Raw genomic sequence first — 16,223 nt, forward strand, 5'->3', positions numbered from 1 at the left:
GTAACTATCATAGCAGTAACTTCCGATTGGCTGAGGTTGTAGCAGAGACTCCACACCCGTTACATACTATTCCACTACCGTGTAACCCTCATGAAATAAGTTTTCAGTGTTTAGATCAAAGAATTAAATACTGGCAAACTATTTGCTTGCGCAGGCAATTACATCAAAGTAGTACATTTTTGTAGCACAAAAGTTCAAATTACAAAAAAAAAAAAAAAAAAAAAATGCACCAGAGAGGCGAATTCATCTTGACAAAAATGTGAATTAGTTTTGACATCAGCTCTGTTTTATTCTGTTGTCCAGCCATAGCACAGACAATGTGACGCCAGACGAACGTGTTTCTGGCAGTAATACGCAAAACTGTCTAGGTTCATGTTGCTTCGTTATTAATTTCACTATTTTCTGAAACGCTATTTAGGCTGAGTGATCTGTAGCGTAACCCAAGGTTAAGTTATGCTGGAAGGTCATAGTTTGATTACTAGTTGGCGACACCAACGAATGTTATTACGTGGAAAGCTGTTCTATTGATTAATGGCTAAAGGACTGGCTGATCTGTAAAGTAGCCCGAAGTCTAGCTTTTGTGCCGCCCAGTACATAATGCACCCACCATAGTGCTTCACCCCCTCGGCACTGATAGCCGGCCGAAGTGGCCGTGCGGTTAAAGGCGCTGCAGTCTGGGACCGCAGGACCGCTACGGTCGCAGGTTCGAATCCTGCCTCGGGCATGGATGTTTGTGATGTCCTTAGGTTAGTTAGGTTTAACTAGTTCTAAGTTCTAGGGGACTAATAACCTCAGCAGTTGAGTCCCATAGTACTCAGAGCCATTTGAACCATTTGAACCACTGATAAATCAGTGAAGGTGATTTCCGACAGCGCGCAGTACGTAGTGCGCCAGCGCTTTACGTCAGACGTGAAAGGCCAACAGGTTCTTGACGAGTCCGGTGCTCTGTGCTCTGCATTCTAATGAATCAGTTTTCGCAAGTCGGGTAAAATTGGTGTGCAAAATGGCTACATAGTGTGCTAAAAAGGTACAAGTGCGTTTTAGTGACCAGAAAGATGAACTGTTAACTGATGCATAAATGTAAGCAACTAATCATTTTCTTCATCATTCATTATGTTTAACTATGAGCAAACTCAGGAGCTTCGTTCTCCACAGTGATTAGCACAATGGTCTCGCATTCGGGAGGACGACGATGCAAATCCGCGTTCGGCCATTCCGATTTAGATTTTAAGTGATTTCCCTAAATCGCTTCAGGCAAATGCCGCGATGGTTCCTTTGATGGGGCACGGCCCAATTCGTTCCCCATCGTTCTCCGATCTGAACTTGTGCTCCGTCTGTAATGACCCCGGTTTCGATGGAACGTTAAACGCTAATCGCCTCATAATCTCCTCCAGTTTCCTTTTCTTTTCTCCCACGCAATCCATCAATACTGTACAGTAAATTTGTACTTTGGATAAAGTAACAACATTCTGTTTGAGCACTGCATGATTTGGTACTCGGATGTCTAAAGATAAGTCGGAGATCCGGGTTCGTATCTCTGTCTGATACAAACTTCTATTCGGGACGTATTTTTGTTACTTGGTACAGGGGTGGAGGTCATTCCGATTTTCCACTATCAGTGCTAGGTGCGAACTTCCAGCTGACCTCCTACGGGATCAGTAGTGGTCTTCGTCAAAAGTAATGACGTCTGTAGAAGAAAATGTCGAGCAGACACTTCTAGAGACTTTGGCTCACTGACATGAGCTTTATATAATTAAGAATTGTAACAATAAAGGGTTGTTCTGCTACATGTCGATGCCACAGGTTTTATGTGTCTCTCTCATTCCGGAAATGAGGACACTAATCTGGCCGGCCAGAGTGGGCGAGCGGTTCTAGGCGCTTCAGTCTGGAATCGCGCGACCGCTACGTCATTTGAACCATTGGACATAATCTCTCCCTCCGATCACACCTCTATCATGAAGCCTGTGGCCGGGGTCGGCTTATACGTCGTTCCGAACGTAATTCCTCCTTTTTTTGTGGTGACTTTGCATGTCCGCGCCAGATGTCGCTGGTGTAGTGTTAATGCTTGAACCTTCCTCTTTCATCTACAAAAAAATGGTTCAAATGGCTCTGTGCACTATGGGACTTAACATCTGTGGTCATCAGTCCCCTAGAACTTAGAACTACTTAAACCTAACTAACCTAAGGACATCAGACACATCCATGCCCGAGGCAGGATTCGAACCTGCGACCGTAGCGGTCACGCGGTTCCTGACTGAAGCGCCTTTAACCGCACCGCCACACCGGCCGGCTCATCTACATTTATACTCCGCAATCCACCCAACGGTGTGTGGCGGAGGGCACTTTACGTGCCACTGTCATTGCCTCCCTTTCCTGTTCCAGTCGCGTATGGTTCGCGGGAAGAACGACTGCCGGAAAGCCTCCGTGCGCGCTCGAATCTCTCTAATTTTACATTCGTGATCTCCTCGGGAGGTATAAGTAGGGGGAAGCAATATATTCGATACCTCATCCAGAAACGCACCCTCTCGAAACCTGGACAGCAAGCTACACCGCGATGCAGAGCGCCTCTCTTGCAGAGTCTGCCACTTGAGTTTGCTAAACATCTCCGTAACGCTATCACGCTTACCAAATAACCCTTTGACGAAACGCGCCGCTCTTCTTTGGATCTTCTCCATCTTCTCTGTCAAACCGAGCTGGTACGGATCCCACACTGATGAGCAATACTCAAGTATAGGCCGAACGAGTGTTCGGTAAGCCACCTCCTTTGTTGATGGACTACATTTTCTAAGGACTCTCCCAATGAATCTCAACGTGGCACCCGCCTTACCAACAATTAATTTTATATAATCATTCCACTTCAAATCGTTCCGAACGCATACTCCCAGATATTTTACAGAAGTAACTGCTGCCAGTGTTTGTTCCGCTGTCATATAATCATAGAATAAAGGATCCTTGTTTCTATGTATTCGCAATACTTTACATTTGTCTATGTTAAGGGTCAGTTGCCACTCCCTGCACCAAGTGCTTATCCGCTGCAGATCTTCCTGAATTTCTCTGCAATTTTCTAATGCTGCAACCTCTCTGTATACTACAGCATCATCCGCGAAAACCCGCATGGAACCGGCAAGATGATAACGCCAGGCCCCACACAGTTTCGCGACCACGCAACTCATTGCAGAATTTGGTTGGACTGTCTTACCACATCCACCGTACAGTGCCAATTTAGCGCCTTCCGATTTCCATCTCTCTGGGCCTCTGAAAGATGGACTGCCTGGCGAACATTTTCAAGACTCGGATGGTGTAGTCAAAGCTGTAAGGAAGCAGTTAGCCTCAGCTGGTTCAGACTCATATATGCGAGGCTCTGGTTAATCGTTGGCAAAAGTGCATAGCGAATGGTGGCGCCTATGTGGAAAAATGACAGTCTGTATCTGAAATATTGCTCTATTGGGGTGTGCTGTTATGATGTGCCTGCAGTATCAGAAGAAGCCTTGTGTTTGTGAGGGGTGGTCAGCCGGACGGGCGCAGCTGCTGGAGCTGTTGCTGGAGCTGGAGCTGGACAGTACTCACGGTGTCTCCGGCGGCGAGCAGCAGGTCGACGACGAGTCGGCGCGCGTCGTCGTGGGAGACGCCGGCGGCCAGCAGCCGGCCCAGCAGCCCGGCGCCGCCCTCGCACGCCGGGATCAGCTGCGTCACCAGCGCGTTACCTGCCAACCCGACACACACCGAGTCACCGCTGCGCTCCAGGCCTGCCTCGAGGTCTCTACTGCAGTGCGAGCCATTTCCACACCCAGGAAGGAAGGAAGGCAGGGACCGAGGGAGGCTAGGGATTGGCGTCCCATCGACGTGGAGGTCATTAAGACGGAGCACAAGTTTCAAGGATGGGGAAGAAAATCGGCTGTGTCCTCTCAAAGGTACCATCCCAGAGTTTACCTGCAGCGATTTACGGATGTCACAGAAAATCCGAATTTTCATCGCCGAACGTCGATTTGAAACGTCTTCCTCCCGAAATCCACACTCAGGACGCCCACTGGAGTCATTTCAACTGTCATACTCACCAGTGTCTAGCACCTAAACTACCGGGTGATCAAAAAGTCAGTATAAATTTGGAAACTGAATAAATCACGGAATAATGTAGATAGAGAGGTACAAATTGACACACATGCTTTGAATGTCATGGGGTTTTATTATAACCAAAAAAATACAAAAGTTCAAAAAATTTCCGACAGATGGCCCTTCATCTGATCAGAATAGCAATAATTAGCATAACAAAGTAAGACAAAGCCAAGATGATGTTCTTTACAGGAAATGCTCAATATGTCCACCATAATTCTTCAACAATAGCTGTAGTCGAGGAATACTGTTGTGAACAGCACTGTAAAGCATGTCCGGAGTTATGGTGAGGCATTGGCGTCGGATGTTGTCTTTCAGCATCCCTAGAGATGTCGGTCGATCACGATACACTTGCGACTTCAGGTAACCCCAAAGCCAATAATCGCACGGACTGAGGTCTGGGGACGTGGGAGGCCAAGCATGACGAAAGTGGCGGCTGAGCACACGATCATCACCAAACGACGCTCATCTATCGGACATTTTGTGAACTTTTTTTTTTTAGTTCTAATAAAACCCCATGTCATTCCAAGTGTGTGTGTCAATTTTTACCTCTCTATCTACATTATTCCGTGGTTTATTAAGTTTTCAAATTTATGCTGACTTTTTGATCACCCGGTATATTATAAAGTTTATGAAATGCGTTGTGTTGTAATAATAGTCCGCCTGAGCGCCGTTTTTATATTTAATTTACCACTACCAGTTCCACGTCTACATACACACTCTACAAGACACCACATAGTGCGTGGCGGAGGGTATCTTCTACTAATACCAGTTTTTTGCTTTCCTGTTCCGCCCAGAAATATACTAAGTTGAGAAAAGTCATGAGATAGCGTCCGATAGGCATATACAGGGTGTTTCCGTAAGAGCGTGCAAAAATGTAACAGGATATAGAGAATGCCCCACTCAACAATTTGAGGTAGGGAACGTGGAATCGGAGAAGCCACCTCAAGGAGAAAGCGAAGTAAACTTGTATACCGCTTTGTCTAGCATTACTGTTTTCCAGCTTATTTACATATGTACACTTTTACGCGTATTGTCCTGTTTATTTGCATGTACGTTATTTATTTCCTGCAAGGAAACGAGGAGGACGAGCGTCACGGTACGAGGTATTTCCCCGTCGCTGGATTGGAAGTGAAGGTCCTGTCCCATGGCCTGCGGGGTCACCTAACCTGAATCCCCTCGATTAATTCCTACTGGTTTATCTAAAGTCTCTTGTGTATGAGATCCCAGTGAATAAGAAGGTAGAATTAGTTGCCACAATTGTAGCTGCTTGTGGTGTGATTCGAAACAATAGGGATGTTTCTCATGGTACATCACAGTTTTCTTCGCCGATGTCACGCTTGCATTCAGGACGAAGGCCATCAGTTTCAGCTCATTTTGTAAACTACACTACAAGTGATAGTATTTGCAGTTAACTAATGTAAATAAAAAATTACACAGTAATGTGATTTTATTCCTATTATCTCCTTAAGATGGCTTCTCCGACACCAGGTTCCCTGCCTCATATTCTTCAGTGGAGCATCCTCTATGTCCCTTTACATTTTTGCACGCTCTTACGGAACACCCAGCATAAGAAGCCTGCAGTATCGTATACAAAAAGTATAAAAGGGGAAGATCAGTTTGGATTCCGTAGAAATATTGGAACACGTGAGGCAATACTGACCCTACGACTTACCTTAGAAGCTAGATTAAGGAAAGGCAAACCTACGTTTCTAGCATTTGTAGACTTAGAGAAAGCTTATGACAATGTTGACTGGAATACTCTCTTTCAAATTCTTAAGGTGGCAGTGGTAAAATACAGGGAGCGAAAGACTATTTACAATTTGTACAAAAACCAGATGGCAGTTATAAGAGTCGAGGGACATGAAAGGGAAGCAGTGGTTGGGAAGGGAGTGAGACAGAGTTATGTTATTCAATCTGTATATTGAGCAGGCAGTGAAGGAAACAATAGAAAAAATCGGAGTAGGTATTAAAATCCATGGACAAGAAATAAAAACTTTGAGGTTCGCCGATGACATTGTAATTCTGTCAGAGACAGCAAAGGAATTGGAAGAGCAGTTGAACGGGATGGATAGTGTCTTGAAAGGAGGATATAAGATGAACATCAACAAAAGCAAAACGACGATAATGGAATGTAGTCGAATTAAGTGGGGTGATGCTGAGGGAATTAGATTAGGAAACGAGACACTTAAAGGAGTAAAGGAGTTTCGCTATTTGGGAAGCAAAATAACTGATGATGGTCGAAGTAGAGAGGATATAAAATGTAGACTGGCAATGGCAAGGAAAGCGTTTGTGAAGAAGAGAAATTTGTTAACATCGAGTATAGATTTAAGTGTCAGGAAGTCGTTTCTGAAAGTATTTGTATGGAGTTCAAAATGGCTCTGAGCACTATGGGACTCAACTGCTGTGGTCATAAGTCCCCTAGAACTTAGAACTACTTAAACCTAACTAACCTAAGGACATCACAAACATCCATGCCCGAGACAGGATTCGAACCTGCGACCGTAGCGGTCTTGCGGTTCCAGACTGCAGCGCCTTTAACCGCACGGCTACTTCGGCCGGCTATTTGTATGGAGTGTAGCCATGTATGGAAGTGAAACATGGACGATAAATAGTTTGGCAAGAAGAGAATAGAAGCTTTCGAAATGTGGTGCTAGAGAAGAATGAAACATCCTGGCAGATTAAAACTGTGTGCCCGACCGAGATTCGAACTCGGGACCTTTGCCTTTCGCGGGAAAGTGCTCTGCCATCTGAGCTACCGAAGCACGACTCACAGCCGGTACTCACAGCCTTACTTCTACCAGTATCTCGTCTCCTACCTTCCAAAAGTAAGGCTGTGAGTACCGGCCGTGAGTCGTGCTTCGGTAGCTCAGATGGCAGAGCACTTTCCCGCGAAAGGCAAGGTCCCGAGTTCGAGTCTCGGTCCGGCACACAGTTTTAATCTGCCAGGAAGTTTCATATCAGCGCACACTCCGCTGCAGAGTGAAAATCTCATTCTGGAAACATCCCCCAGGCTGTGGCTAAGCCATGTCTCCCCAATATCCTTTCTTTCAGGAGTGCTAGTTCTGCAAGGTTCGCAGGAGAGCTTCTGTGAAGTTTGGAAGGTAGGAGACGAGATACTGGCAGAAGTAAGGCTGTGAGTATCGGGCGTGAGTCGTGCTTCGGTAGCTTAGATGGTAGAGCACTTGCCCGCGAAAGGCAAAGGTCCCGAGTTCGAATCGCGGTCGGGCACACAGTTTTAATCTGCCAGGAAGTTTCATATCAGCGTACACTCCGCTGCAGAGTGAAAATCTCATTCTAGAGAAGAATGTTGAAGATTAGGTGGGTAAATCATAACTAATGAGGAAGTATTGAACAGGATTGGGGAGAAGAGAAGTTTGTGGCACAACTAGACTAGAAGAAGGGATCGGTTGGTAGGACATGTTGTGAGGCATCAAGGAATTACAAATTTAGTATTGGAGGGCAGCGTGGAGGGTAATAATCGTAGAGGGAGACCAAGAGACGAATACACTAAGCAGATTCAGAAGGATGTAGGTTGCAGTAAGTACTGGGAGGTGAAGAAGCTTGCACAGGATGGAGTAGCGTGGAGAGTTGCAACAAACCAGTCTCGGGACTGAAGACCACAACAGCAACATCAGAAGGGCAGTGCGTCGGTGGAGCTGTCACTTTCACACAGGCGGTTCATCACGTGAAGTCGGCGTCATTTTGCCAACACGACCGGAATCAACAGGCTTCGAACGCGAAATGGTAACTGGAGCTAGACGCATGAAACATTCCAGTTCGGAAATTGTTAGCAAATTCAACATTCCGACATCCACAGTGTCAACAGTCTGCCGAGAATAGCAAATTTCATCCATTACCTCTTACCACGGACAACGCAGTGGCTGACGGCCTTCACCGAGAGCGGCGGCATTACCGTAGAATTGTCAGTGCTAACAGACAAGCAACACTGCGTGAAATAATCGCAGAAATCACTGAGGGAAGTGCGACGAACATATCTGCTAGGACAGTGCGCCGAAATGTGGCACTGTTGGGCTGTGGCAGCAGACGACTAACTCGAGTGCATTTGCTGACGGCACGACATCGGCTGTAGCGCCCCTCCTGGACTGTAGACGACTGGAAAGCCGTGGCGTGGTCAGATGACTCCCGATCTCAACTGGTACGAGCTGATGGTAGGGTTCGAGTGCGGCGCAGCCCGCCTCTGAATTACTTCAGTGTCTTCCTTTAATCTGACCTGATGCGGAAACCCTCATCCTCAAGAATAGGTCGCAGTAGCGTCCTAAATGAATCTCCTTTACAGATGAACCACTCTTTCTCAAAATTCTCCCAATAACCCGAAGTTGGCCATTGCCTTTCCTACCACAATCCTCACATACTCTTTCATTTCATATGACTTCGTGATATTACGCCCCGATATTTAAACAACATGACTGTGTCAAGCAGGACTCTACTAATGGTGTATTCGAACATTACAGGTTTGTTTTTCCTACTCATCTGCATTAACATTCAGAGCTAACTGCCACTCACAACACCACCTAGATATTTTGTCTAATCGTCCTGCGTTCTCCTACAGTCACTCGATGATGACTCCTTCCCACACATCACAGCATCGTCAGCAAATATTCGCAGATTGCTATCTACCCTGCCCACCAGATCATTTACGTATACACAAAGTAATAGAGGTCCTGTCACACTTTTCCGGGACACTCCTGACAATATCCTTGGCACTTTCAAGAGATGGCTCATTCTCAAGCAGCACCTAGATACAATCACGGTCTTATCAGTGTGTATCAGCACAGTTTTTCATTGTACGTATAATTCTTACTTACATTATAAGATCTTAAATGTTATTTTTCAATCACGATATTTTGTTTTGTTTTAGATGTGTGTAACAGCTATAATTTAGATGTCAGGCATATCGTCCGTTACTGAATTTATATCTCTGATGAAAATCGATTTATATCGTATGCAAAATTTAGGATTGTCGTCTGTTCTGATCATCTAATAAGAATATTCTACAAATGAAATTTTCACTCTGCAGCGGAGTGTGCCCTGATATTAAACTCACTGGCAGATTAAAACTGTCTGCCGGACCGAGTCTCCGTCCTACACACAGTTTTAATCTTCCAGGAAGTTTCAATAACAGTTTTGTCAAAGTTCTCAACATATTTCTTATTTCGAAGGTTTGTTTGTTCTTGTCAGTAAAAGGTTGTCATGAAAATTATTTTGTGAGATGAAACTTTCATTTCAAGGACTCATTTATGTGATTTGGTGTTTTGGAATATTGACTATGTGGTATAGACTTAAGGTAATGTATATTAACGGATGGATCGCCATTGAGTTATCACCATGTACGTCATCAGGAATTTGTTATTTTATCCCCTTCTGAGAATGTAAAATCCTATGCAGAAAGCTTTTCACTAACATGGGTGACGTGATGATACGGGTCCTGCATTCCATGTTTGCATTCACGACGTCGAGATCGACAAGTTCGTGGAAGGAGGCACACACCTGAAACTTACAATATAAAATGAGCACCCTGACTTGTTTCTCTAGTTTCAGTAAAAACTTTACAAAGAGGTGAATTGGTGCAAATGCAGACGATTACATTTCAGGTACTCTTGTCAATCAGAGCAGATATTTCGCTGCACAGGTAATATGTAAAGTTCACAGCCACGATAAGCAGTTTCTTTCGTGTGTTTTAGTACAAGAGGACACGTAGTCTGTTTCAAACAAGTATCAGGGTAGAATCACTATGTGTTAAAAGGACTGAATTAGCTTACGTCACTGATTGAAATTTCAGAGTACATAAATAAAATGACGTGACAGTGGCGGTATAGTATTCGGGGGAGTCGAAAGTAAACTCAGTTCTTTTTTTTTTTTGCATTGAAGTCAAACAGATAAATTGTAAATAAGTTTAAATTTTTAATCAGTGATGTAATCACTCTCGTAACATGTAATGACTCTCGTTATCAACAATCTTTTGCCATCTAGTGTGAAAAATTTCAATTTCATATCGATAAAAACCTGTTGGTTTTTGAGCAAAGTGTCTGGAGGAGGCATCTTGCACGTCATTTTTCAATTTTTTAACGCTTGGTGTTGTAGTGTTGTAGTGTCGTAGTGACCCGAATAAATGGAAATCCGATGGCGCTGCATAAGGCGAGTATGGTGACCTCCCACCCCAGTTCATTCATTTTTCCCAAGGTTTGTCTTGCGGAGTGCGGTCTTGCATTATCGAGTTGACAACACGGCCTTTTCTGTTCACAATCGCTGGGCATTTTTTAATTAAAGATTGATTTACTCGATCCAACTGCTCACAATAAAAATCTCCATTCACAGTTTCTCCAGACTTCAGCACTTCAATATGAACGACCCCGCGAATACTTCATGAAACACACAAAAGCGCCTTTTTGGGGTATAAATCTTTCATCTCTGTGGCAATTGATTCAGATAGAACCACTGAGTTCTGCGTTTTAGATTATCCTGGAGGACCGAACTGCCATTTCCAGTGATCAAGTGATTAAAGAAAAGAACGCTTCTGCATTGTGCCAGTCGAGGAATAAGTTGCATGTAGGGAATGAACTAGACTGTGTATCATTTTCCAATCTGCTGCAAAGGATCTTGGCAGGTTGAATAAGTGTAAGTGTGTTGGGTAAGAGGGTTTGACAGTTACTCGTTTGTCTGACATGGATTTTTTTCCAGTTCAGGCGTTAACATGTCATTGTGTAAAGTTGGCCTTCCCAATTGATACGAGTTGGAAAGACCAATGTCACGACACCTGAAGTGAGAATACTTTTGGCATTTATGAACGTCTAATGCACTGCGATATACACTCCAAATGTTTTTGGTAGCAACTGTTACGTTACCATCCTTATGACACTCAAAAAGCATATGATGCGAGATATGTAACTCTTCTGGTGTTTGGCTAGCTATTTCACCATAATCTGAGAAATGTACTTAATTATTTATGAGTAAACGAATCACTAACTCATTTAATAACCACAGTCCTTATCACATTTGAGTTATTAATTTTTATCTTTTAGGTGACCGGTTTCGATCTTAAAAGAGTTCATCATTAGATCTACATTGCTCGATGACAGTAGGAATCGCTGGCGTGGAGCGAGTCCGTCCATGCTGGCGTATTGTTCTCTATAGCAGCATCGACAAACCTGCTCCTCGACCATGATTCCTGCTGTCATTATCTGATGATGATGATCTCTTAGAAGATCAAAAATAATGATCAAAAATAATGATCTAAAAAATAAAAATTAGCTTAAATGCGATCACGACTGCGTTTATTAAATAAGTTATAATATTAATAGAGGGCTATTTTCCCTGGAACGATGTTCCAAGTAATCTTAAATTGACCTTAAAACGTCTATGGCACAACCTTTGAAGAAAACATGGAGTTAAGAAATGACAAATGAATATCGAAATGCGCAGAAACAACAGTACTTTCTGGAGCCTCTAATATTTGCAATGTAAAAACGGACTAACTTTTGGAGAGTGCAAAACGAATATCAGTCACAATGACAGAAACATGCGTTGCATTTTACGGACAACTTCAATGGATAGGTGAAATGAGAATATAAAAAGGAATTTCTAATTTTTGCGACAGAAAGCCAAATCATCAATGACACCGATTGAAGAAGTTAAAGGAGAACTGAGAGAAACAGATACACTACTGGCCATTAAAATTGCTACATCACGAAGATGATGTGCTATAGACCCGGAATTTAACCGACAGGATGAAGATGCTGTGATATGCAAATGATTAGCTTTTCAGAGCACCCATACAAGGTTGGCGCCGGTGGCGACACCTACAACGTGCTTGCTGACATGAGGAAAGATTCCAACCGATTTCTCATATACAAACAGCAGTTGACCGGCGTTGTCTTGTGAAACGTTGTTGTGATGCCTCGTGTAAGGATGCGTACCATCACGTTTCCGGCTTTGATAAAGGTCGGATTGTAGCCTGCCGCGATTGCCGTTTATCGTATCGCGACATCGCTGCTCGCGTTGGTCGAGATCCAATGACTGTTAGCAGAATATGGAATCGGTGGGTTGAGGAGGGTAATACGGAACGCCCTGCTTGATCCGAACGGTCTCGAATCACTAGCAGTCGAGATCACAGGCATCTTATCCGCACGGCTGTAACGGATCGTGCAGCCACGTCTCGATCCCTGATTCAACAGATGGGGACGATTGCAAGACAACAACCATCTGCACGAACAGTTCGGCGACGTTTGCAGCAGCATGGACTATCAGCTCGGAGACCACGGCTGCGGTTACCCTTGACGCTGCATCACAGACAGGAGTGCCTGCGATGGTGTACTCAACGACGAACATGGATGCAGGAATAGCAAAACATTTTTTCGGATGAATCCAGGTTCTGTTTACAGCATCATGATGGTCGCATCCGTGTTTGGCGACATCGCGGTGAACGCACACTGGAAGCCTGTGTTCGTCATCGCCATACTGGCATATCACCCGGCGTGATGGTGTGGGGTGCCATTGGTTACACGTCTCGGTCACCTCTTGTTCGCATTGAACAGTGGACCTTGCATTTCAGATGTGTTACGACCCGTGGCTCTACCCTTCGTTCGATCCCTGCGAAACCCTACATTTCAGCAGGATGATGCACGACCGCATGTCGCAGGTCCTGTACGGGCCTTTCTGGATACAGAAAATGTTCGACTGCTGCTATGGTCAGCACATTCTCCAGATCTCTCACCAATTAAAAACGTGTGGTCATAGAAAGAATAATATGTTTCAAGGGCTTCCAGAAAAGAACTAAGAAATTGACAGGTGCAGGATACAAAGAAGGAAGAAGAAGAGAAGAGCAGAGGGAAAGAATGAAAAACTACTGGAAAGAAAGAAAGGAGAAAAGGAAGGAGGCGCAAGGTAGTTCACGTGGTACGCAGTAGGCCAGAGCAGTAACAACAAATGAGAGTCGTGAGCGCCGGCTAGAGAGCGCGGCGCAGCGGCGCTGTCGGTGAGCGACTCACCCTGGGTGAGGGCGGCGCCGACGGCGTCCACGAAGTCCCTCCAGGCGGGCAGCCGCAGCAGCCGCGCCAGCCTCGCCGGCAGCAGAGAGAGGCGCGCCGACTCGCCGAAGACGCGGTGCACCGCGGCCGCCAGCTGCTCCGTCGGCGCCCGCAGCTCCGAGCGCATCGCCGAGTACTGGCGCTCGCCCAGCAGCACCGCCACCAGCACTGCAGGCACACAACGTCACGCGTCACCACAGACACTGTGCACGACGTGGAGCAGGATCGAAGCACGTGAGCCGTTCTCACACGCGACGCGCTACTCCTGGCAGTACCACACTTACATTTACCTAACATCGAATGCTAGAGAAAATATTTGTACAGCGTGTTACAAAAAGGCACGGCCAAACTTTCAGGAAACATTCCTCACACACAAATAAAGAAAATACGTTATGTGGGCATGTGTCTGGAAACGCTTACTTTCCGTGTTAGCGCTCATTTTATTACTTCTCTTCAAATCACATTAATCATGGAATGGAAACACACAGCAACAGAACGTACCAGCGTGACTTCAAACACTCTATTACAGGAAATGTTCAAAATGTCCTCCGTTAGCGAGGATCCACCCTCCGTCGCATGGAATCCCTGATGCCCTGATGCAGGCCTGGAGAATGGCGTATTGTATCACAGTCGTCCACAATACGAGCACGAAGAGTCTCTACATTTGGTACCGGGGTTGCGTAGACACGAGTTTTCAAATGCCCCCGTAAATGATTGTCAAGAGGGTTGAGGACAGGAGAGCGTGGAGGCCACGGAATTGGTCCGCCTCTACCAATCCATCGGTCACCGAATCTGTTGTTGAGAAGCGTACGAACACTTCGACTGAAATGTGCAGGAGCTCCATCGTGCATGAGCCACATGTTGTCTCGTACTTGTAAAGGCACATGTTCTAGCAGCACAGGTAGAGTATCCCGTATGAAATCATGATAACGTGCTCCATTGAGCGTAGGTGGAAGAACATGGGGCCCAATCATCACATCACCAACAACGCCTGCCCAAACGTTCACAGAAAATCTGTGTTGATGACGTGATTGCACAATTGCGTGCGGATTCTCGTCAGCCCACACGTGTTGATTGTGAAAATTTACAATTTGATCACGTTGGAATGAAGCCTCATCCGTAAAGGGAACATTCGCACTGAAATGAGGATTGACACATTGTTGGATGAACCATTCGCAGAAGTGTACCCGTGCAGGTCAATCAGTTGCTGATAGTGCCTGCACACGCTGTACATATGTACGGAAACAACTGGTTCTCCCGTAGCACTCTCCATACAGTAACGTGATCAACGTTACCTTGTACAGCAGCAACTTCTCTGACGCTGACATTAGGGTTATCGTCAACTGCACGAAGAATTGCCTCGTCCGTTGCAGGTGTCCTCGTCGTTCTAGGTCTTCCCCAGTCGCGAGTCATAGGCTGGAATGTTCCGTGCTCCCTAAGACGCCGATCAATTGCTTCGAACGTCTTCCTGTCGGGACACCTTCGTTCTGGAAATCTGTCTCGATACAAACGTACCGCGCCACGGCTATTGCCCCGTGCTAATCCATACATCAAATGGGCATCTGCCAACTCCGCATTTGTAAACATTGCACTGACTGCAATACCACGTTCGTCATGAACACTAACCTGTTGATGCGGTTATAAACGCCCGGACAAAGTCCCAATCTTTACACAGTCCAATTTCGCCACGTTCAGGAATGATAAGGACAACACGAACATCCAGTCCCCGGGCAGAGAAAATCCCCAACCTAGCCGGGAATCGAACACGGGGCCCCGTGATCCAGAGACAAACATTAACCACAAGACCACGAGCTGCGGACAGTAAGCCTTGATCCTGAACGCAGTTACAGTGGATGGTTGCTGACTCCATCGACTCTCGCCTCGATTGTGAAACTTTCTATTTGCTCAAAGCAGCACAAATTGGACGCCGTGTCATCACATTGGTACCAACGGAGATGCAGTTCAGTTGCTACACGCACAGCCGTTGTGAGGGACGGAGACAGCTGCTTCTTACGACTTTTAGTCTGCCTTTTTTCAACTAACTTTCCGTTTTGTATATGATCTGTTCATTTAAACATAAATATCCTTCTTTTGCACTACATTTTAATTGATTCGGTAGCCATCTTCTCACATTCTTCTGTGGACCCTGTTTCATTTCTCTGCTCGGATGTACTGCCTCAGAATTTTCTTTCTAATCTGAACGGTAAAAGCTGGAGAGGGATACAGTTTTTCTTTTCTTTTAAGGAGTCTTTTTCGTCAGTACGAATCTTGGTTTAATGATTTTCATGCTTGAATCATTATCGGAATCTCTCTTCTCCTACAGCAGAATTGTTTCACTTCTTCTGCTATCGTCTGTTTCAATTTTGAAACTTCGCAGGACACTAATTTCTTTTCCCTTGCGTTTCATTTTCGTATTATTTGTCTTTAACACAATTTTTCCAAACTAGCGACGAGAAAGTCTACGTCGCGTGAAATCTTTGTTATTAATACATATTTACTTTTCGCCTTTTTCCAGTTATGATATTTCCTTTATTCATTTTTATTACGTATACAGGTGTGACACTTTCGTAATCGTAACACATTGATGTAATGCCTTCTTGATGTTCCACTGTTACAATTTTCACTTACTTTCCAAAAGTATTGTAGATTTTTTCACTGCCATTGCACGTTATTCTAACTTTTTTCAAGATGTTGAATTCTTACTTTATTGTCTCCAATGATAATGGACAGCTGCCTATTTGAAATTACTAAGAGAGATACGAAAAGAAACAAATGCATTCTTTTTCTGATGATTGCAATCATCTTGTACCACTTCAACCATAAGAATTTTCAACACATTCATACACTGTAGGTTTTCACTGCTGCTGTTTACTTCGACTGCGTGAGAAGTCTTCGGAGATAAAACGGCTAATGCAAGCCGCTGCCATTTTATCTCCGAAGATGTCTCACGCACTCGGAAACTCAAGTCAGAGAACAATTTCATACATCGGTTCCAGCGTTTTAAATGAATGTTAAGATGTCATGAATGTTAAGATGTAATGAATGTTAAGATGTCATAAAAAAATT

General features: G+C 44.8%; 1 protein-coding gene across 1 annotated transcript in view; it reads right to left on the reverse strand.

The window, feature by feature from the left end:
- The window catches only part of LOC124620381 (cytochrome P450 315a1, mitochondrial), a gene marked incomplete at its 5' end in the record, with an annotated part of 153,145 nt that overhangs the window by 37,151 nt on the left and 99,771 nt on the right, over positions 1–16,223 (reverse strand). The window contains 2 exons of the mRNA XM_047147059.1: positions 3,568–3,704; positions 13,119–13,325. Of these exons, the coding sequence (XP_047003015.1) occupies positions 3,568–3,704; positions 13,119–13,325 (344 nt within the window). The remainder of the gene's footprint in view (positions 1–3,567; positions 3,705–13,118; positions 13,326–16,223) is intronic.

Source organism: Schistocerca americana, chromosome 1 (assembly GCF_021461395.2).
Source record: "Schistocerca americana isolate TAMUIC-IGC-003095 chromosome 1, iqSchAmer2.1, whole genome shotgun sequence".
NCBI classification, from domain to species: Eukaryota; Metazoa; Arthropoda; class Insecta; order Orthoptera; family Acrididae; genus Schistocerca; species Schistocerca americana.